Source organism: Narcine bancroftii, chromosome 4, assembly GCF_036971445.1.
Source record: "Narcine bancroftii isolate sNarBan1 chromosome 4, sNarBan1.hap1, whole genome shotgun sequence".
Lineage (NCBI taxonomy): Eukaryota > Metazoa > Chordata > Chondrichthyes > Torpediniformes > Narcinidae > Narcine > Narcine bancroftii.
In genome coordinates, this window is record NC_091472.1 from 284,978,038 (window position 1) to 285,000,499 (window position 22,462).

General features: G+C 39.4%; 1 protein-coding gene and 1 long non-coding RNA gene across 3 annotated transcripts; one reads left to right on the plus strand and one right to left on the minus strand.

The window, feature by feature from the left end:
- Positions 1-348: 348 nt before the first annotated feature.
- Positions 349-13,599, plus strand: LOC138762043 (uncharacterized). Of its 2 annotated transcripts, XR_011356732.1 has the most exons (6): positions 349-721; positions 2,407-2,552; positions 5,311-5,424; positions 7,836-7,978; positions 8,234-10,256; positions 10,474-13,599. It is a non-coding gene; the product is annotated as an uncharacterized lncRNA (long non-coding RNA). The 2 variants fall into 2 exon arrangements; XR_011356733.1 differs by lacking the exon at positions 2,407-2,552.
- Positions 5,921-9,866, minus strand: en1a (engrailed homeobox 1a). The gene is made up of 2 exons (XM_069935228.1): positions 9,026-9,866; positions 5,921-6,587 (listed from the first exon to the last, which is right to left on the minus strand). Exons 1-2 carry the CDS (start codon positions 9,528-9,530, stop codon positions 6,268-6,270), a joined length of 825 nt encoding a protein of 274 aa, XP_069791329.1. The 5' UTR covers positions 9,531-9,866; the 3' UTR covers positions 5,921-6,267.
- Positions 13,600-22,462: the final 8,863 nt, after the last annotated feature.

Here is a 22,462-nt window from a genome sequence, read left to right on the forward strand (position 1 = left end):
CCCACACACACACCCCACACACACACCCACACACACACACACGCCCCCCACACATACACATGCACCCCCCCCCCCCCCCCCACACACACACACACACACAAGGGAGCAATTTTTTTCTGCTTTTGTAACTGTCCGGTAATGCTTATGATATTTAAAAATACTTGAGTCAAAGTAAACATTTCTCCAGTTTGAGGTAATCACTTCCATTATATGTCGCACTAATTTATGACGATTTCTGAATTTCTAAGTAATGTGAATCATTAATTCGTGTGTTTTTAGATGACTAATGATATATAAATTGAGCCTCTTCGGCTGCTGCTGGACAAGAAGAAATGATCGGAACACAATTTCGACAGAATGACCTTTTGTTTTGTTCACTGGGCAGAACGAACAAATACGAACTGTACCGACGAAAACGACTTTATTTAAACCAACTTCGCAGTTGTTCATTTCCAGAAAGAACCCTGGACAATTTCTGCTACCGTCTGACATACTGTCGGTGTCATTTATCTGAATTTTTTTTAAAAAAACTCGAAAAGGCAGAACTGTTATTCGGTTTAAAGTTGTTTATTTTTTTTTGAATTACTATTTTGGAGTCGATATTAAGTCGAGTATATATTTTCCGAATTGAAACTGCTTTAGCAAAATTTCAAAGTTGCCAACCATATCTTTTTTCTAGGTTACATCTGGACAGACTGCATCAAGAAGCTTTGCTGATAACGTAAGTCTGATTTCAGATAAAACAGAACGAGTGCTGAATCTTTCTTTCTCCGCAAGTCTATGTCATAATAAGGGTAAATATGTGGAGAGATATAAAACACTGCACTAGAAGATCTACAAAAGGGGAAGTTACATGATGCAATGTTCACTTCACTGCATGAAATCTTAACCTGGCGAAATAAATTCGTGCTCAAAGTTCGATTCGTGAATCTAATTATCACAGGCAGAGAATAAAGTAACCGGAGACTGAACATTCGGAAAATAGAAAGCACAGTTTATAAGAACATTTTATTTTCAAATATGTTTCAATATTTAAAAACAGCATATGCCTTTCGGTGAAGCGATGTTTGAAAGGGTGGGTCGGAGCGGGAAACTTATTGGCAGCATTCACGAAGATTGTGCTATCAAGGAAATATCTGACAGTTTGTTCACTTTAGTTCTGAGGTATCATTTGGCGTAACGTTTATAATATGCAACATGAAGTCGTCTATTCAATTCAAGAAAGGGACCAACTAATTGGCAAAAGCTTAGTTGTTGATTTGCTGGCAGGAAAACGCAAGGTTCTGATTGCACGTGTTCTTTTGCAAAGCGCAACAAATATCAAGATCCGCCTGAATAGTTTGCATATCTCGAACGGCAGCCAGAATTCGCGTTTCGTCGAGAAACAATAACGATAAAGAAACTCTAAATGCATCGGTGTTGCTCGAGAATAAACTAACGATGAGATTAGTGACTCTATTTTTTAGAGTTGGGGACGTTGTTGAGAAAGACTCTCCAGGAATCAAACACAAGTTTAGAATCACGCTCGACCATCCATGTGCGCTCTCCAAATGGGTCCCAGCCATTGAGCCTTGTCCCTGTCTAACCAGATGTGAAATACACCCAGCCAACAATTACCAACGTGGTCAGATCTTCACTGCTTCTTTTACATGAACTCGCATCTAATTTTAACAGGGCTCCAGCAACCAAAACGTCTATCCAATATTCTTATTAGGCCAATAACCGTCAGACATTGTGTGTTCGTTTCATGCATTCTCCTTGTCCAGAATCTGCTCTTTGACCCCAAAAGGAAAGCCGCCTCTCCCGCCTCCTCCTTGCGTCTGGTGTTATTCCGGAACACGGCTGGAAACGACAAGGTGCCTGATAGAAGACATAAGATTGGACCCTCCAGGACGTCTTATAAAAGTGAAATTGGCTTGTCAATTAAAGTTTAGCTGCCCTTCGACGGAAATAAATAATCTCGCCGTTTAGTCTCTATACTGCTGTGTGGTCGTTCCCATTAGTATAAAGTTATATGCAAATATAGTTCCATAGGGTGTATTGGCGGAATAGTAAATAAAGAACATAATCTTGGAGGAAAAGTTGAATAAAATATTTTGCGGGATGGAACCGTTATTTGATTTGTTTTCTGCCCATAATAAATCTCCGAGTGTGTACAGATGTGTTGAATATGGACAGATGTACACAAAAAAAGCCCTTCCTGCCAAGGATGATCAGGCGGGCGCATATTTTCGATTTTTGAATACTATGCTTCACCGGAAATGTTAAATATGCGATATGATTCAGACCATCCGTTAAGTTCAAATGTCGCACACGACATTCAAATGTTACAACCCTCATGACTGTGAAAGCTGCAGAGACGCTTCATGGCCCATCTAACTTCGTTTTCTCCTTCAATCTCCTCAGAAAATGCCCTCTCCGTATATATATATGCACGTGTTTATATTATGTATAACATGTATCCAGCTGAAGAAATGGGCTCCGCCGATTAGAATATGATATGACAGATCGACAGTATCAAGTTTCGCTGTATTTCAGGCAGATGTTACAAAGTAGGTGACTTTATACGTATTTTCCCAATAAAGATTCATGGTAAAAAATAATAATCGGCGATAATACGATTGATTATTTCAAAATAGTGTTCAATAAATATGATCTATTTTAAAGTTGGGGTGTAGTTTCCCTCGTGCAAATTGTATCGTGTTAGTACACGATACTAAGTGACTGAGTCACTCTCCAAACTTTTCCACAGTAATGAAGCATATTTCACTTTCTCTAAAGCATTACGTGACGAGTCGAGCACTCCCCTTGGTGTCCACTCCATACCTCCTCGTACTTTATTTTAAATTATTTTCAGGAATATGTGAAGTAACGAAAATCTTGCGCTTTTGAACTGGAAGCTTATTCAGTTTATATTTTTCAAGAATTTCTTGAAAGTTTATATCTTATAAAATCTTGGGGAATGAGCAATGGTAAAAGTGAACGAAGAATCATGTGGATTTTGACATTAAAGAAGAACTGGGCTATTTAATTGTTGGTCGGCATAGTTTGCATGAGCTGCTCCAATACCTTGGAGTAAAAATTTCCTCTTTATATGTTGGCCTTGAATGGTAAAACAAATAGACTGCGAATTAACCACGATTCAGACATAAATCCACATATTTCAGCTTCAATGGAACATTACTCTCAGCGAAGCTCATGTCAAATGTCTTGCAAAATGAATTTTCACAAATGTATTATTCCTTCCTTGTAAAACTTTCTATCGGTTCCAATCAAAGTTCAGAAAAATATCAGGAAAGAAAAGAAATCTTTCTCGGGCTTTCTCGAAATATACTCGAACTAAATCTAAAGATCTAAGTTGCAAAGAAAAAGCGTCATTGACCTGCCAGCTGTTGGTTGATAACGACCAGATGAGCAGTATATTTTTGCGTGTCGAGCTTTGTACTCAATTGTCGACCAACAGAATATTTCCCGTTTCTCTTTAATAACTTAATAACTCAGTTAGTGTACATTGTTAAATGGAAATGGAAAAAACAATGCTCCACACTGCTCATTGAACAGAATTTGATTTCAACCGAAACTAGAGGGCGCTGATTTTTGAATTGCTTCGCATGTGTATCCAGAAGTCAGCATATGAATTAAATTCCGAGGTAACGGAGCTATTATTATGTCGGAACTAAACTGCATTGTGGCTAGATATTGGCATTCTTCGCAATATGTTTTAGGGATTGCGCTGAAGCAGCAGAGATTAAATGTTCAGCAATGCGTCACAGACGCGTTGGAAATGCTTCAAAGCAGCAATTCCTGCAAATTGAAAAAGATGCACGAAATATGACCCAAAAAGAGTTTTGATTTTGCGACCCTTCAGGAAATAGGTCATGCGACTAGTCAAAAACAGTCACGTTTGTTTGATATGATATAATCTCTGCGGAAAAAAAGAACTTCATATAAAATCTTAGGCATTTGACCTCCCCGCCCCCTTTTACTTTACACTGTTAGTTGCAAATATTGAAGTCAACAAGTATTCTCTTCAACAAGAAAGTCCCTTTCTGAGACGCCGTACCTCAATTCCACAGGTGTGCTGCTATACCTGCTCGTTAACTGCCACAGGTACATTCCAAATGGGGACTCGCTCCTTGAACAACTGCATCTGGGAAGGTTGCGACTTTTGATTGAAATTAAGACCAACATCAACAGATATTTGGGGAATACTTTAAACATTGCTTTGAGTCATACATTAGTTGTTATTGTATATCAACACAAGAGGCTATGAAGGAAAATTGATCTGCTGTGGGCATAAATCTCAGAAATTAATGTTAAATAAAATATAATTTCTGATTAACTGCATTGCGTTTAGGCTGATATTTTTTGCAGGTTATGGGATTATTTAACAAAATAAAGCATCTCAAATTTTAAATTTTATTTCACTATGGTTATTGGAACACAATCAATATTAATGTATCTTGTGAAGCGTTAGTCTTTATTCTAGATTTTGTTGTTAACGATTTTTTATGGCACAGTCTTCATTGAAATAATATGAAAATTATTAGGGTTTATATGTTGATTAATAACCTTAGAATTTATAAACCCAAAACCATTTATCGGTGATTATTGAATCCGATTATTACAACCGTCCTGGTAAGTAACATTTCGAAATACCGTACAATATATTTTCAAACTAGATCCTCCACTTTCTTCTTTCAATATTCTCCTGTTGTTAATTAGAAAACCTATTGCTGTTGTTTTGCTCCAGGTAAGTCAGATTTCATTAATTTCTGGCTAAAAGTCGCGTGGTTAGGATTGCTGCCGCATTCCCTCTGATCGTTATATTTAATGGAAGAAACGTTCAATCAATTTTGGATGCACGTAATGAACACAAGGGATCTTTTTTTATTTGCAATTTTCCATCACCTCACGACCGGGAGTAAATAGTTCGCTACCTTGATAATCTAAGGACTGGTGATGTGGAGTTAATGGGATCATAGGATAAGAATGTATTTCAGACACCATGCAAATAACAAATTAGGACTCTGGTGACTAAAAGTTTGTATCGAATATTTCATCGGGTTGTTTCTTGAGAAGGCAGCTCACGGGTTGAAAGAAGAAGCTATTTTTTTTTCATATCATACAATGATACTTGTCTTCTCTTTTGGACCCTGTGAGATTACAAGTAATGTTTATACCAATCACCAAAGGTGATGCGGAATGTTTAAAATATGCAATTTTCTTCGTGAAAATTTCGGGTTCTTTTGTGTAAAACAAACGAGATCGTTTACCGTCTTTAATTCATTGTTCTCCATTTGGTTTTAGGAATTGAAATGCAATTAACGTGTAACAATACGCAAGAGGGAGATGGTTTTGCTCTTTTGAGCCATTTAAAATATATGTTCCAAACGAAAGGGTTCTCCAAACTCAGCTTTAGAGGTAATGTACCCAATGCCTTTACTAAAGTGTGGAAAATTCACGTGGGAATCGCTTCTCCAAAAATCACCTTTTGCAGTCCAAGAAATCACTCTGAAAAACGCTCACAAGCTGAGAAAGCAATTCTTCTTTCTACAATGGTATCTAAATTTGTTTGACCGGAAAAATACGAGGTTATTTTAAGGAACCGATAGAATCATTGGGATTTAAAAGTGATACGTTGCGTTCACAAAGTCTGCACTTATGGAGAATTAATTATTTAAAATGCCAGTCATGTTGCGTTCTGCGGGGTAACCTTCCCTCTTACTTAAAACGAGCAGGATTTTGCTCGCCACGGAAGCCCAGAATTCTAGCCGATGCATTTAATTATTGCTGCTCTCTTCAATCATCACGGCTACGTTTTACTTTGATGTCGGCCCTTTAAGTCAAACGCAGAGCTCAGAAAGAAGAATACAATACCAAACTATTCGTTAGAATGTGCACCAAGCACAGTCTACACTTTATTTGAAGCTACATCATTTCTCAACATAGTAAAATCTTTGGCATGTAGCGGCGATTCATTACCTATTTCTGAACGTTCAGAAAAGACGGGGTTCACATAAAATTTCCAGACCTGACATTGAAACAATTAGCGACAACATTGAAAACGAAAATGATAAAATCTCGGTCAACCAGGGATCTCTAGACAGCTCCTTACCTGAAATTAAATATATACAACGTCATAATGTGTTTGGTTATATATAATTTTAAAATGCTTGTATTATAATTCAGTCCATATAGATACACGCAGATCCAATTTAAATAGCACCTGTCACAGTCTTTTATTTCAACAGTGTAAAACGAGAATCAGTCACTGTCCTCCTTCTCGTCTTGAATTGTTGTGGTGGAATGATTATAAAGTCCCTGGGCCATTAGATGGAGAGCCAAGCCGTTCTTCAGGCCAGTAGCTTTCTTGATCTTGGCCCTCTTGTTCTGGAACCAGATTTTGATCTGGGATTCGTTCAGATTGAGTTCTTGTGCTAAAGTTTGCCTCCTCTGCTCGGTGATGTAACGATTGGTCTGGAACTCTGCTTTGAGTCTTTGCAGCTGTTCGGCTGTGAACGCTGTCCGTGGCCGCTTGTCTTCTTTCTCACTCTTCTTCTTCTTCAGTTTTCTAGTTCTAGGACCTGAGGAAACGGCAAAATTAAATATATTCATGGTCACGCTTTCAGATTCTCCATTTAAACCATATTCCAGCCAACCTTTCACAGATCAATACAGTGAAATGTCCAAAATGAAATGCACAATCCCCCTTTAAACAGGCGGCCATATTTATAGTCTTAAAATTAACAAAATGGCGCAAAGTGCATATCCCGCAACAAAACAATACTGCCTCGGGGAAGCAGCATTTTATATTTAATCATGTACGGAATCTAGTTGCAGTCACGGCTGATCCGTCGCCTTCGTCTAGATGTCGAGTGCGCTTTTATTTCGTTGCCATATATGCAACTTTCTTAACCATATCAAGGTTGGCACGTTTTATCTAATTAGCTGGGCAATGGTTACGAGATGGAAAACTGCATCCAAAGAAGACAGTAATCGTGCATTTTTATTCCTTCGTGGAGGTATAAAAAAGATTGGAAATTCAAATAATCGCCAGTGGACAGAATCCCCTTTGCATTCTTGAGCACAAATTAAACATCCTGTTTCTCCTCAGTCGCTTTCGTGGAAGTAGATGGCCTGCCAGAGGACAACAGCTAATGAGCCCACGCCCTCAACAATATAATGTGCCTCTTTTTTAAAATAAAGGGGGGCAAAAGGATTATCATTGACTTGGTTCAGAACGGAAGGCAGTTCAACTTTGAGACTGCTGTTAGTATTCTTTCTATTCCACATCCTCGGTTCGTTGACGACATTCTGCCATCCTCTAACAATTATGCATTTCTATAAATTTAGACTACTCAGTCTGAGTTTGCTAAACTCAAGAAAGAACCAACATAACACGCGACAAAAGTCCTACGTTGCATTAATCTTATAGAAAATATCACCGTGCCTTCATAATCGGTGGTTTCGTTGGTTACCCTTTCCTTCAAGACCAAAATTTCGACCACATTGTGGATTTGCATTAAATTTATCTCACAGGTCCCCGTCACATCTTCGATATTGGCCACTTCTATTGATGAAAGATTATACTGATCAAAGATATGTTCAAAGGATAACGTCAAAAGCACAGGGCATCAATATTCCAGAAGCAGTCCTACGTTTCCAAGAACGTTGTGGTTACATTTGACCGATTAAAAAAAAAATTCATTTAAGAATCCCACAAATTTATTGAAAAACGAGCCCAAAGACAGCTGGTAAATGTTAATAAAATAATTTTACTACTTGATTGAAAAGCTAAAAAGTGACGCTTTCCTAAATGTTTTGCCTGACAGCTCAATCAATCAATCAACTCGTCAATCAAGCTGGCTTTTCTTAGTTTGTAGAGCTCGGCGCCATGATTAGCTCAAACTACAGTACATGGACGCAGAAGTTTGTGGGATTGCTTTCACCGAGAGGACATTTCTCTTCATTCTCTGTAAGTCGTGAGCGTCGCAATCCCGCCAGGCCGCCGCATACAGGACTCAATGCATAAAATCATCTGTTTCGATCTTTAGTAAACCTATACTCGAAAGCAGACAACAAATGCTTCTTTAATCGATGTTTTCCGATTTTCAATCTGTCTCAACTGTGCATTTAGATCCCGAGGTGACTCCTTACTGCTTTTGATTTTACACTAAACATGTAAAATTAGTCAATCTGTAAAAAAAAACCCTCTATTTTTCCTGCACAGACAGAAACCCGAGCAGATCCAGAGGGCAGACATTCACTCGAAGGAGTTAACGAGCTCAAAAATTATTTAAAGCATCACAAGGTCGAAGTTGCCTTTTCTTTGCTACATCCGAACGTCGTCAAAATAAGCATTTTCTCGCTGATTTTCGCTAGCAAAGCAAGACAAGAGTGGGGGATAGTTTAATGTATTTGTAAAGGTGGATCACTGAATATCATTAAAAAAGATGGTTAAATGATACTCTATTTGTGGGCCAGTGAAGGTACTGTACTGAATTAATTTTATCCGTAATACCGAAGCATCTGCTCGATCACTTGGACGCTCGAGTGTCAGAATTCTCGACACATTTCGATCATTTGTTTCTAGCATTAAGAATACACTTAAAGTGCAGGGAAAGCAGTCCTGAATACCTTCAATCCCTGGCTTGCAAAGATCAACACCAAGGCCCAAAACTTCGTCTTGTTCCTTGTCACTGTTCCACCGTTATGCCTGCCTATCTTTTTACATCTTTTAACTTCCACGCTTAAATATGTAAAGGTTTCCTTTCGGAGACCATCATCGCTATCGTCTTACAGTATCCGTTTTCTTTTTATCGTACCACATTGTCAGATACAAAGATCAACTAAAGGCGTTGGATAAACGTCCTTTGAGCTTGAAACCTACAATCAACGCTTTCAGGGTTCACAATTTTTTGAAAAAATAGCCATTTGCCTGCTCTAGATTTTTAAGAGTTCGATTATGAGATGCTCGACTGTACTCATTCATACCTGAGTAATAAGTATCATAATTTCTTACCAGAAGACGGCCTGTCTGAATATCTAGTGCAATAAACCCAGGCAGGCCACATTAGATTTGCTGATGTGGCTGTTTTGATTCCATCACTGTTGGATATAGGCTCTGCATTAGCCCCCATAAGCAGAAGAGCCGAGCCAGTGTTTTCTGCATACTTTGTCGAATTAGTTCCATTGCCTTCGTTTTGCTTTGGTTGAGACTGCTTCGACGGCTGCGACGAGCTGTCACTGCAATCCGAATCCGGACTGAGACTTGATGCATTTAAGGGCCTTGTGAGGGGGTTGACGTTTTCTCTCCCGGACGTCTGCGCCCGATCTCTCTCCTTCTTGCACCCAAAGTCTGGCCTCAAGATATTATCAATAAAAAAGTTAGTGTTTCTGTGCGGCTGTTGGGCCGCTGGATGGGGCTGTATTTGGGGCGACTGAAAAGGCGGAGAGATAGAAACACGGTCCGCCTCGTTCGACTCTCTACTCTCCACACCAATGTTCGGATCCTTCTGCTCTTCCATGTTGCCAGCTGTCAATTTCACCGACTTGATCCTTGCCCCACTTTGATAGGCGACGTATCCAAAACGACGAAACCCAAAGACCTTCTTCTTTTGGCAGTCCTCTCTCCCTCGCAGTCCTCACTGACAGCTGCTCTATGGACTTGGCATGGTGGCTGGGTCGGTGCATTCACCTCCACTTCTCACACTGACTGTGCCATGTGAAGCTGGCACCGCATGGATCTTCGCTTGGAGTCCGTGGCGATTCTCTGACAGTGCGAGCTTTGCAAACTCCTAAATCGCAGCCTCTCTCAGACACTTTTTTCCCAACGACCGGAAGCACGTGAATCACAGGCACGTGCTTTCCACCAATCAGCGAGCCCGGCGTCAAGACCCCGGGGTGGACTCCGATTGACAGCGGCGAGGCTGGCCAATCACCAGCGCGGCCTCCCCAAATAAATAAAACGGAGATGAGACGTAATAAGGGGGTCACCGCTGGGTCTTGCAGATCCATTTCCCAGAGTCTTTCCAAATCAGCAAACGTGAACAAAAATCAGGCCACAATGAACACTCCAACCTTAGGTAAACTTCCGAGAAATCCCCCAAGATTTGCCATTGCATTTTGAAACAAAGTTTCTCACGAAACTATTTTAAAAGCCCGATGGTTTCGTGGGTTCCAATAGCGGGAATTTGGTCAATGCATTAACTTGTGTCCAGAACTGAAGCAACATATTTTTTGGTTTAAAAACTGTGAGTACAAAATTTGCTGAGCTTCATCGCGGGAAAAAAAACCTGCCAGATTTATTTCATGAATTCAATGTCATTCAATCTTAAAACCGTGCTTCTGTTAACGATGTGATGACAGTCGGTATTTTGAAGCGATACGACATGGGGGTCTGTGTCTTTATATGTTTATTCTTGTCGTTGCGTCGTTCAAAGTAACACTAATTGAATTTTGCTTTCACAGATGATGGAGCATTGCACCTTTTCATAAATTCGCCCTCCAGTTTTCGTATTGGTGAAGGTACCAAAACGCAAGGCTGTATTAGTACCTTAAATCAAAGAGGCCTCTGTTAAGTTTACCTGTAAACTTCGAATGAAGTGCCCCTCTTCGGACAAAAAACAAACTGTCCATGGAATTGTGCGAAATAATGTCTTCGGCTTGTCCCAAAATGTTGCCTCTTTCAAGGATTCCGAAATGGAAAATTAACAAACTGACATAGCTAGGAACCAAAACAAGGTAGACATCGTCCACGAAAAAAAGGCAGCATTTTATCATGCCTGGAGAGAACCCGAGGGCAAATTTATATTTCCAACTTGCAGTAATGGCACGGTTCCACCGGTTTTATTTTGGAGAAGAATATGTTATTAATAGGTAAAAACCGGTCGTCCCTCCATAAAATATATATTTATTTTGTCTTTGCGTAGAGGTTCACTCACGGTAGAGAACTTATCGCATATTCCAAAGTAAGCCTTAAATCAAACAATGATTCTTCATAAATATTAAATACGTGCTTGTTTTTGGGCTGTCGAAATACCTGTTCCTAAACAATGATCCAATACTCTCTCCCCGTCTTCCTACAACAATCTCGGCGTCCTTGGCATGTCGGGTATGCACTTAAATAAGTTAAGCAAGGGTCACCGAAATTTTTTTTAATGTTTTTTGCTGTTGAAAATGCCGTCATTATCGGACATTAAGGTTGTGCAAGTTTGAGGACATTCATATTCATAACAGTCTCTAAATTACACATGGAACCCCAATTGCAATGGACACAAACTACAAAACACCCCCCCCCCCCAAAAAAAAATTCAAAGGTATTCTTTCATTTGTTTTTTTTTCTTGGAAATAAAAACTGCACAATTTCACATGGCAATAATCATTTCCCACAGAACCATAAGCCAACTGGATGAACGTGCAGATCAAAGAGCAATGAAACAATGCTAAATGAAGCAACTCGTGCCGCAGGTATTCTTTCGTTTGAATAAATGTATGCGTTACTTGTCGGGCCCTCGAAGTTTGAAGAAAAATAACCCGAATGCGAGTCAATCTAAACAAAGGGAACAGTTAGAGAAAGATGAACGGCAAAATATTGCCCTTTCAAAGTTTCCCTTTTTTATTAAAGAAGTCGGAGTTCAAAATAACCGCTGGACCCGGGCGCTATTCTTTTTTTTAAAGCGAGAAGGAAATAAGGAAACAGTTGCTTCTAAGTAGGCGAACAATAAACAGCAATTAGATAGGAATATGCCGCCCCCTCCCCCCCCAAAAAAAAACTTCCTTTGGAACCAAAGGTTTATTTATATTTAAGTTAGCAAAATTGAAATCTTTATCCCAAAAGCTAGCCTGGGTACTTAGTTAAATTCTAATTACGACACTATCAATATCCCATTTAGCCACGTAGCCATTGTTGGATTCAGCCCTTTTCATGCAGTAAATGGAGTATCGGTGGCTTATCTCGACTGCAAGAGACGCCTTGAGAAGCGCTGCAAAAGATAATTTATAGGTTTTAATTACTCTTCATTCCGCCTGATCAGCTTGGCGTTCATCACATGTGAGTGAATAAAATCTGGTCAAAAGCACTGTCAGTATTCCCTGGCAAGACGCTTAATCAAAGTAAGCAGGGCGATATTACACGCTGAGAGATCCTAAACGTAATTTAGAAGATGCTGATAAAGCTGGTTGAATAATGCCCCAGCCTTTTGAGACACCATTTACAGAAATGACTTTATTGACGGCTTAACGTCGGTAATTCATTTTACCTTTCATGTATTGGAGCTTTGATTTGTTACAGTAATGGGATGATAAATGCACTGGTGGCGTATAGCTTTTATTATTGAATATAATGCGCACAGCCCTTGCAAATCCTATATATACATCTAGAGCCGAGGAAGCCAGAAAATGAGTCGAGAAAATTTATACACAGAGGCGTCTGAGAAGGAAAACATTTTAGTTGAGGATCATAACATAAAGACTCAGAGATATATCAGGTGATTTACTCCTAAATATGAAAAAAAAACACAAAATGTAAATGTTCCAATAAGCGTACTCGACTGTGTGATAAAGTCGAACATACTTTGTTTTAAAAAATATAGATTATGCAAGACCCACAAAGTTAATCACCAATAAAACCGGTAATTATAAAACAGTAAAAACATTTTCATCAAATTTCCCATCTCTCCAGCGCTTTCTTCTTATTAACCACTAAAATATATAACTTCTCTGTCTAACATATCTAAAGGTCGTGATCAAATCACTTGCGGCTACTCCTTGAAGGACGTAAATGAGTTGTTCCCATACAATGGATTTCATCGCTCCTACAGCGAATCGGTGACCAGGGGTTTTGTTTGAATTGAATACGAATAGATTTCTTCCACAAATGCACCATTCTAATTAGGAGCTGTAAGGTCAAGCTGTACACATTCTATGTCCCTAACGCTAGACGTCGGAAATGTGTGGGGCAGCAAGTCATTACCTGCCGATCTTTTCATTGTACTAATTCAGCTCGGATCAAATGATTCGGTACCAATTTGTAAAGGAATCTTGCAGACCCATTAGTTTAAGAAAGTGTAATAACGTGTAGATGCAATCTAATTACATTGCACGTCTGAGAAAACCTAATTGCATTTTCTGAACAATCTTGATGCGAGTAGATGCATTGCATTTCCTTACTCAAATGCTGCAATGTATTTCCACATATTTCACAAAAATGAATACACTAATCAAGTCGCCATTTTTACTTTCGTGCTTGCAAAGAAATAGCTTGATTTTATGAAGACTTGTGTTAATATTTTAACTCACCATATAGATTCATATTAAAAGGATAGCCCACGGAGAGCCTTTATTTAGCCTGGAAACAAATACCCTGACACTGACAGTCAATGTATTTTGAAGGACTGCCCTAAGCCGAAGCCGTATAGTTTTTCAATGAGGGGTTTGGAAATACGAGTGTCACGTGCATGGTTTGTGACTGCTGCTTGTTGTCTCTGCTACACTTCTGAATAAAATCTGGAGCGAACGAATCACTTAACGCTCAGCTGCATCTCCAAGCACACGGCCGTCGGGCCTTCAGCCCCGGGAAAGCAGGACTTCGAGAGTTCAGCTCTAAACTTAAATACGCGCCGCATTTTCAGTGAATAATGCACGCAGGGAGATGCGACGGCGATAAAGTAATACTCCGTTTTCAGACCATTTATTTAATCTTACAAGTCTATTTCAAGTTTGATATTCGCCCCACCAAGATTATGGATGCACAAACGTCAAAGGAAAATAATCCTGCAGTGAAGTCCACAAAATAAGCGCCAAATAACTCGCAGCGTTTATATTCGCCTGCCCCCACATTAATCCGTGACAACTAGATGTCCATCTAAAATGCTTCGAATGCGAATCCCACGATCACTCTTTTATGAGGCTTTGGTTTTTTTTTTCCTGAACTGTTGCCAAATATTTGTTGGTGTTCTTAAATCAAATTCATAAATGTATCAATTTCTACCCAATTCGGTTCTGATGATATTTATTCACTGAACTATTATGTTTGAACCGAACTCGAAGGAGTCAAGGGTTTGCATTTTGCTTTGCTTGTTCTAGTTGTATCCACTTGCTGTTTGTGAGAGACACACTTTCAAAGGTCCCGTTAGTACAGCGGTAACCAAAATTAGCACCAAGCAAGCCAAAATGCAAATGAATGATAGTAATGTTTAATTATTGGCTACTCAATATCTGACACTGCCAACAAAAAAAGGTGTTCGTACAATTTATTAGACTCCCTTCCAATCCCACTTCACCTTTTAAAAAAAAAGTTGTTTAAAAAGGTGTAAATATATTACTGTACTCTTTAGAAACAAAAATCCATCGGTGTTGAAAGAAACCGCCTGCGTCGAAGCAGACTTTTTCGTGATGTAATTCTGCTGCGGCCCAGTGGCAGCTCAAGGAATTAATCAGACCAGTTATTGGGACGCGAATCGTAAATAGCTGCAGGCCACCACTCTCACTTACTCTTGGTCCCATAAACCTTATGTTTTGGAAATGACGGACGGGGCTTGTGCTTCAAAGGTAAGTGAATTAACCCACCCGATGTTAAAGTCGAGCAAAACAAAAAAAAGTCGGGCGGCAATTCCAATTTGCCATGTAGGATAATTTACAGTCGCAAAGTATTTCCTTCAATCCTTTCAAACTTTGATACATAATAACAGGGCTCTTTTTTTCATGAAAACACCTCCCCTGTGTATTTAGTGAGGGACGTGGAATTCCGAATGTGGGCTTGAAAATAACATTCTTGATCTCGGCTACCTGAGGCAAACTGTGACCATCCGTTTCATTCAGCCAAAAGTGGCAGAATGAAGTCGAACAGAAAAGAAAGCTTGCGAGGAGCCTCGGAAACGTTGCAGAATTTCCGAAGTTTTTCTTGAGAAGTGCAGCGACAATGAGAAGTGCTTGGTAGCATTTTGTTAAATATTGACTTGGTATATTTTTTTCAGTTTAGTTAAGAAAACCCGCCGCTTAAACTTGGGGTCGATTATTGAGAATAGAAGTCAAATATAAGCAGTGCCTTATCTTTTGCAACAATTCTCGACTGGGTGTGCGATACCCAAAGAAGTGTTCAGTTTTGATTGAGGTGAAACAAACCCACTCACCGACTTGTGCGGCTTGAAGACCGGACGCGCCACCTAGCGACACTAAATCTGTGCCAAACTATCCTGTTCAAATAATTTTAAAATAGTATTTAACCGAATATAGAAATGATGCAGAGACTCTGGCAATGTGAAGTCATCATCAATTCAATTTCTTGCACAATTAGGTTATTTGTGCGTGCACACTCTAGATTATGGCAATCTTAATATTGTTTTTTTAGCTTAGGGAGCTTGCATTTTAAATACGGACGTGTTCGGCCAGAATCTAGTTACAATATTTACGGTGTAACTTGCTATAATATTTATTCGAACGATTTCAACACAAAAAAACTATATTGATTAAATTACTAATTAAATCAAATCACCTGTTAACGGAATTACAGTAAGCTTGTTCCCAATTGCTTATATTTTTGGACCAATGTGGCGACGAAGTTAAAGTCATTGATACTTTGAGATAATATACTGTGCACGATTCATTTCGCTGATGCGAAGAACGGCAGCGTTCGCTGTCATGAGGAATAAATGCTACTGCATCCATTGTGTTGTTACCGCTTGTTGAGAGCTTTGCAAACAGTTCCTGAACTCCGCTAAACTTTCCAACATGGTTGTGGGGTCTAACTATTTAAAAGAAATTAAAAGTTGCAAACGCGTTCATTTTGTTTTACAAATTTGGGCATATTTCATCGACATATTCCCACAACTAAAATATTGACATCGTGGCGGGTTATAGATAGGCGATTTTTTTGTATAATTTCCGTTCGCTGTCGCTTCTATTGATTTGAAACCATTTAATAACACTTCCGCGGATGAAGTTAATTGCAAAGGACCATAAAATATATAAACAATTTTCAATGCTTTTACTAATGCAAGGTGATAAATTCGTTTCAACTAATATATGTCAGAGTTGCAACTGTATTTCGCTCATGAAAACATTCTAGCGCATAAAATTAAGGCATACCTATTACCAAAGCCAAATGTTTCATGGTTCTTTGTCTAATTGTGGAGAAGCGACAACAAGCAATTGGGGCAAGGGTATGTGAATTTAGCAATGAACGTAAACTCGGCATAGACTTATCCTCGTAATATTCATTAATCATCCGATATATAACTCAACTAAACCCTAAGGGGGCGCGCATCGCGCATTTCGCGATGAGATACCCAGATGTCCGGAAGTGGCCATAAGAATGACCAACCCTTGATAGACTTTACTTTCTCACATTCGCAACTTACACTCGGCTCTGATTGCGAGTGCCGAACAAGTGGAAAGGTTTCGCTCTTCTTCTGAGGCAGTCGTTTATCATGCTCTGTATCATTGCAAATCTACCTCGGTTTCACGTCGATTCAACTATTTTCCTAAACACCCAATCGAAGTATCTTGTTTTACGGATTATTGATCAATTCGCGGTTTAGCAATTGTTTAAAGAAATGGAACAGAATTACTGGCTTTGTGAATGTTCGAGAGATCAGGAGGAGATCCCTCGCAGTTAAAAGTAAACTCGGTCATTTTATTGTAGATCTTGCAATTTGCTCCTCATTTACCCCCTCAACCCCCCGCGTCTTCACCGCCACCAAGAGCTCATTTATCATTGCCACATGGTGTTAGCTTCGTATTTCCGAAAACGGAGTCGAACAACTTTATTTCAAGCAATATAAACATCGTGCTTGCTTGAATTCTGCTTGATTAAGATCCACAGTGGGGTTGTTCTCCAATGTTTAAAACACCGCAACACTCATGCGCATGGTCATGAGGGGTAAATTATGAGGTTTTTCACTTTCGTTCACGGACTGAATTCCGAAGTGTGGGGGTCGCAGGAAATGTGCAAGTGGAAAAGGGGTTCTTTTCTCGGTATGATATACTGATAAATTAGGCTGTAAACGGGTGCCACGAGCCACTTGCTCTGGAATAGAAACAAAATGGCAATTTCAGGACGATTTTTATTGTTGCATAGTATTATTTTCTGCGCCACCTCCAGCGGACGATGTTCTTTTTTCTTCGGGCTCATCAAGGGCAATTGGGTTCGGAATGCCACGTGGAGTTTTCGGGAATTTTAGGCACAGTAACCGGGTACAAGTTTCGAATAAGTGATGATGGTTTTGGCGCAATAATTACGCTGGGGAGGCGGGGTGGGGGTGGGGGTGGGGGGGGGGGAATCAAAGTCCGGACTTGTTTATCAGATGACTTCTTATAATGTTCAAGGTGCAGATAATCCCCGAATGCTGGCCTTCCCCAGATGTCAGAAGTACAAATTCTCACACATGAGTCTCTTTGAAGTTGGTGACAGGACAAGCTTTATTTACAAGTCTGCAGAGTTGGACTCAACTGGCTTCTCGCCTAGTCAAGCCCCGATACATACAGTGCATTGATTTTTATACCTTTTTTGCTTGTCCTTCCCCTCCTCTTTAACACTGTTTTAATGGGTTAGTTTTTGCAAAATCATTCTAAGTACACTTGCATTTGTAATTATCATGTTAGTCAAGTACACTACGAAATCTGCACACACTAAATTCTGTTTTTCACTCTTTTATCAATCTTTGGCTCCTACATGTCTCTTTGTGACCATGAAAGATCTCTGTTTGTTATAACATTGTCCAGCTAAACTTTTATGGTAAGCTCCCTGTCTATTCTGGCTTCCCCTTTTATGATTAATCATCACATTTTAACTTAAGCCCTTTTTAACCTAAATTCTCTATCTATAACACCAGATACTTGAAATATCCAATTCATCCAACATGCCATTTTTTTTTGGTTCCAGTGACATCCATGATGTTTCTCTTTTCGATTAGCATAGATGGGTTCTTTTCCAGATTGATCAACTTCAAATAAAACACAGGCTTTAATCTAATATTCTGTGTCAACTCATTAAAGTATCAGTCGTATGCAGGCACCATGGTTGAAGTAAAAACACAATGCTGGAGAAACTCAGCGGGTCAAACAGTGTCCTTTATCTAGCAAAGATAAAGATAGGTAACCGACTTTTCGGGTTTGAGCCCATATGGAAAAAAATATCAGTAATGACTGAAATCTTTGAAATTTAGGAAACGGTGAGGATTTATTTCTCGAATGCACGCTAATTCGTCCAACTCAAAAGTGCAGCATTTTTTAAATTTATTTGAGTATCTCACTGTATATAGAGATCCCCACTGACAAAATAGTGTTAACCATGTCTTGATGGCTTCAGAATCAGAATCAATTTTTTTTTTGTCATGAACTTATATGACAAAATCTGTTGTTTTTCATCAGTATTGCAGTGCTAGATTGCTATAAATTAAATTTGTAAAAATAAACAACTTAGTTCAAAAGAAAACTGAGGTAGTGTCTGTAGTTCATTGTCCATTCGAAAATCTGATTTAAAAAAAGGAAAGAAGCTGTTTTTGTGCAATTGGGTATTCGTTTTCAGGCTTCTGTATCTCTTTCCTAATGGTAGCAGTGAGGATGGATGTCAAGGGTCCTCAAGGATAGGGACTACTTTCCTGAGAAAGCCTCATGTAGATTTCCTTAATGAAATAAAGGCTAATGCCCATGATGGCACTGGCTGAGTTCAAAATTCTCTGTAGTCTTTTCCTGTTCTGTACATTGGCACCTCCATATCAGACAGTGATGCAACAAGTCAAAATGCTCTCCATGGTACACATGTAGAAATTAGCAAAAGTCTGGTGACATACAAAATCTCCTCAAACTCCTCAAAATGTGTAGGAGCTTGTGAGCTTAATTAATTATTGCATCAACAAGGAAGTCCTAGGAGAGGTCTTCAGAGATCTGTTGATACCCAGGAATTTGAAGTTCTTAATCCATTCCACTGCTGACTTCTTGACGAGGACTTGTTTGAGCCTCCTAATTTCCGCCTGCTAAAGACCACAATCAGTTCTTAGTTTTGCTAAAGCCGAGTGCAAGGTTGTTGGGGTGAAATGTCCATTTCCTCATTGCCATCTTTTCCCTCCTTTACGATCTTCAATAAATCTTACACATTGCTCAAAATTTTGAACATCTCCTTTAACATTTTCTGATCGTGAGTTGGAAGCAATTGTGTGTTTGTAAATAATGTGATGAAATTATTCAGAACTTTAAGATGGTGCATTTCTGAAGCTGAGTTGAGCTGAATAAAAATTCATAGTAAAATATGAAAGAAAAAAAAAGGAAAAACACTGTCTAAAATCTACTCCATGGACCATATCAACAATATATCTAATTTCCTTACTGATTACGAGATCAGAACCTACACAAACTGACACCTGGAACATCAACACCACCATACCACTAAAACTAATAACATTGGACAAGATTATTTTTCAAAAGGTTTGCTTCCTGAAAGAAAAAATGGGGATTGCGATAGACAACTTAAAGCTGAACACAAAGATAATTTCAGATTTGCTGGATCACGTGGGAAGTTGGAGAAACATTAAATTAACTTTTATTGAATTTACTATGTTTAGTCTCATAATCATGATGACACATTGGGTTAGCTCAACTGATGTGAAAATGTTTTGGCACTGATTTTCGATCATACTTAGCATCTGATGCCTCTCAGGTCAGTGTGCAACAATAGTCAGCCAGCACTGATGAATTCCAGTTGCTCACATACCGCTTTTCCATGGTTGCAATTTCACCAGGTTCATCACTGACTGCACCAAGATCAGCAGGGAAGAAGTCCAAATGCAAATGCAGAAAATGAATTTTCAATGACATGTTGCTCTTCATGGTTTTGAATGCTTGAAGTAGACATAATTTGATGGGAAATCATAGAAATTGGTACATGATAGGTGACTCACAATCCGTAAAATACACCCAAAGGTGTCCAAGAAGCAAACTCTTCATTGTCCAGCATAATCAATCTTGGCGATCAGAGTTCATCCTTTTGCAACTGGATCCTCGATTTCTTCATTGGCAGAGCCCAATCAGTGAAGATCAGCAACATCACCTCCTCCTGGATGACCATCAATGGGAGCACCTCAAGGCTGGATGCTTAGTTCCCTGTTGTATTTAACTCTATATTTACGATCACATAGCTAAGTTTGGCTCCAATGAAAGCTAAATAACTCCATAGCTGGCCGAAAACAAGAAATATCTCAGAATATATGATAAAAACTGAAAATCTAGTTGTATGGTGCCAGTATGAGTTAAAGTTTATTTGTCATCTGATTGCACCAGTACAATCTGATGAAACCACTTTCTCTGGTCCATGGTACAGAACGAACATACAGCATAACACCCATATAGTCAAGTACATATACACAGTACATGTTTACAAATGTTAAAATAAATATTCTTAGTAAATAGTAGAGACATGAAGAGTTATTTCAACAGTCTCACTGCCTGTGGAAAGAAGCTGTTCCTCAGCCTGGTGGTTCTAGCTCTGATCCTTCTGTATCATTTTTCCAATGGGAGTAGCTGGAAGATGGTGTGTTCAGGGTGATAGCGGTCCTCCCTAATTTTGTTATCCGTCTTTAAACAATGATCCCAGTAAATCACCTCGATGCGGGTGGGGGAGGGGTGGTGAAAGGTGATGCCAGTGATCCTCCCTACTGCTTTTATGGACAAGTGGATTGACCTCTGAGCTGATGCTCTACAGCAACCATACTACACTGTGATGCAGCTAGCCAGGACACTCTCAATAGTGCCCCTATAGAAAGTTGACCGAACGGTGGCAGGTAGCCTTCCCATTGTGCCTTTTCAGGAAGTTCAGCCACCGTTGCACCTTCCTGACAATTGAGGACACTTATTAAGTGCTCTCCACTCTCCACTACTGAGCTATTAATGTGTAACAGAGGGTGGTCATCCCTGATCCTCATGGAGTCCACAATAATCTCTTTTGTCTTGTCCACATTGAGACTCAGTTTATTATTCTTACACCATTTTATAAGAATTTACATTTCTTCTCTGTATTTCGACTCATCGTTGTTGCTGAGGAGGACAACTACTGTCAAGTTATCTGCAAACTTGATGACTCTGTTGAAGCTGGAACTGGGATTGCAGTCATGGGTCAGTAGACTGAACAGGAGCAGACTGATCACACATCCCTGAGGTGTGCCAGTGCTGAGGATGACGGTGCTAGATATTCTGCTGACAAGGCAGGCAGACTACACTCTTTCCATTAAGAAGTCCAGAATCCAGTTACAGAGAGGGTTGTCTCAATGAGGACAACTTATCAACCAGCCTCTGTGGTATGATTGTATTAAACGCCAAGCTAAAATCAATTAACTGGTGTATGAAGCCTTGTTCTCTGTGAGTCAGGATGCAGTGAACTGACATGACTATAGCCTTGTCAGTGGAATGGTTCCATCTGTAGCCGAATTGAAAAGGGTCTAGCGTCTCTGGATGGTGCCTTTGATATGTTCCATCGCCAGCATTTCATAATGGTGGAGGTCAGTGCCATTAACAACAACCTTGCTCTAACATCAACAAGACCAAGAAGCATACTGTGGACTTACAGAAGAGGATCTGAGGGACCATGGACCTGTTTTTGAAGATGGGATGATGCTGGAGATGGTTAGAACATTCAAGTTCATGAGAATCGACATATTGGAGAAACTCTCCTGGAGCAAAAGTATCGTGACAACTGTGAAGGAGGCACACCAATGTTTCTACTTTTTAAAGAGATATGGTATGTCATCATATACTCTCTCAAACCTAACCAAGTCCATCAATGGCAATGACCTCCCATTAATTGAAAACACCCATGTGATTTGCTGCCTGAAGAGGGCTGCCAATATCATAATGGACTCCCAACACTTTGGTCTCAATGTCTTCTCACAGCTCCTTTTTGGCAGAAGGTACAGGAGTTTGAACTCCAACAACACCTGGTTTAAGAACAGATGCCACCCAGCAGCTATCAGGCTCTTGAACCTCCCTTAAGACATTAACCATAAACTACACAGAGCCACTAAAGGATCTGTCTCTATGACTGAAATGGCACTTCCTTGTTGTTCTAGCAGTTATTGCAAGTGTGAATATTTATTTATTTATTCTGTGATATTTACTATCTCTTCTTCTGTCTTGCATTTGTGATAATTAAAAAATTTATTGTTAGTGGTGGTGTACCTTATGTACTTGTTTGTCTACATCTGTACATTGTACTGCTGTATATGACAATAACCCCATATTGAATTACATTGCAATTGAATAGACTTCAAAGATGCTTTGGATGTTAAGTATGTTGGGAGCAACTGAAGTTATATAAAGTGTTAGTGCAACATAGGCTTTTGTATTTGCAGTGCAGAAAAGCAGTCAGCCAAGGAATATCTTCAAAATTAATCATTTAGTTATTGAACCACTGGTGCCAGTACAAATACTCAAAAAAAATCATTAATCAAGTTTTGTACAAATTACCTAATGG

Bases quoted from the DNA above. Each gene is read 5' to 3' on its own strand.
- en1a (XM_069935228.1), bottom strand. From the start codon at position 9,530: ATGGAAGAGCAGAAGGATCCGAACATTGGTGTGGAGAGTAGAGAGTCG. The intron at 6,588-9,025 runs GTAAGAAATTAT...CCGTTTCCTCAG, and splicing joins TTCAGACAGGCCGTCTTCTG to GTCCTAGAACTAGAAAACTG.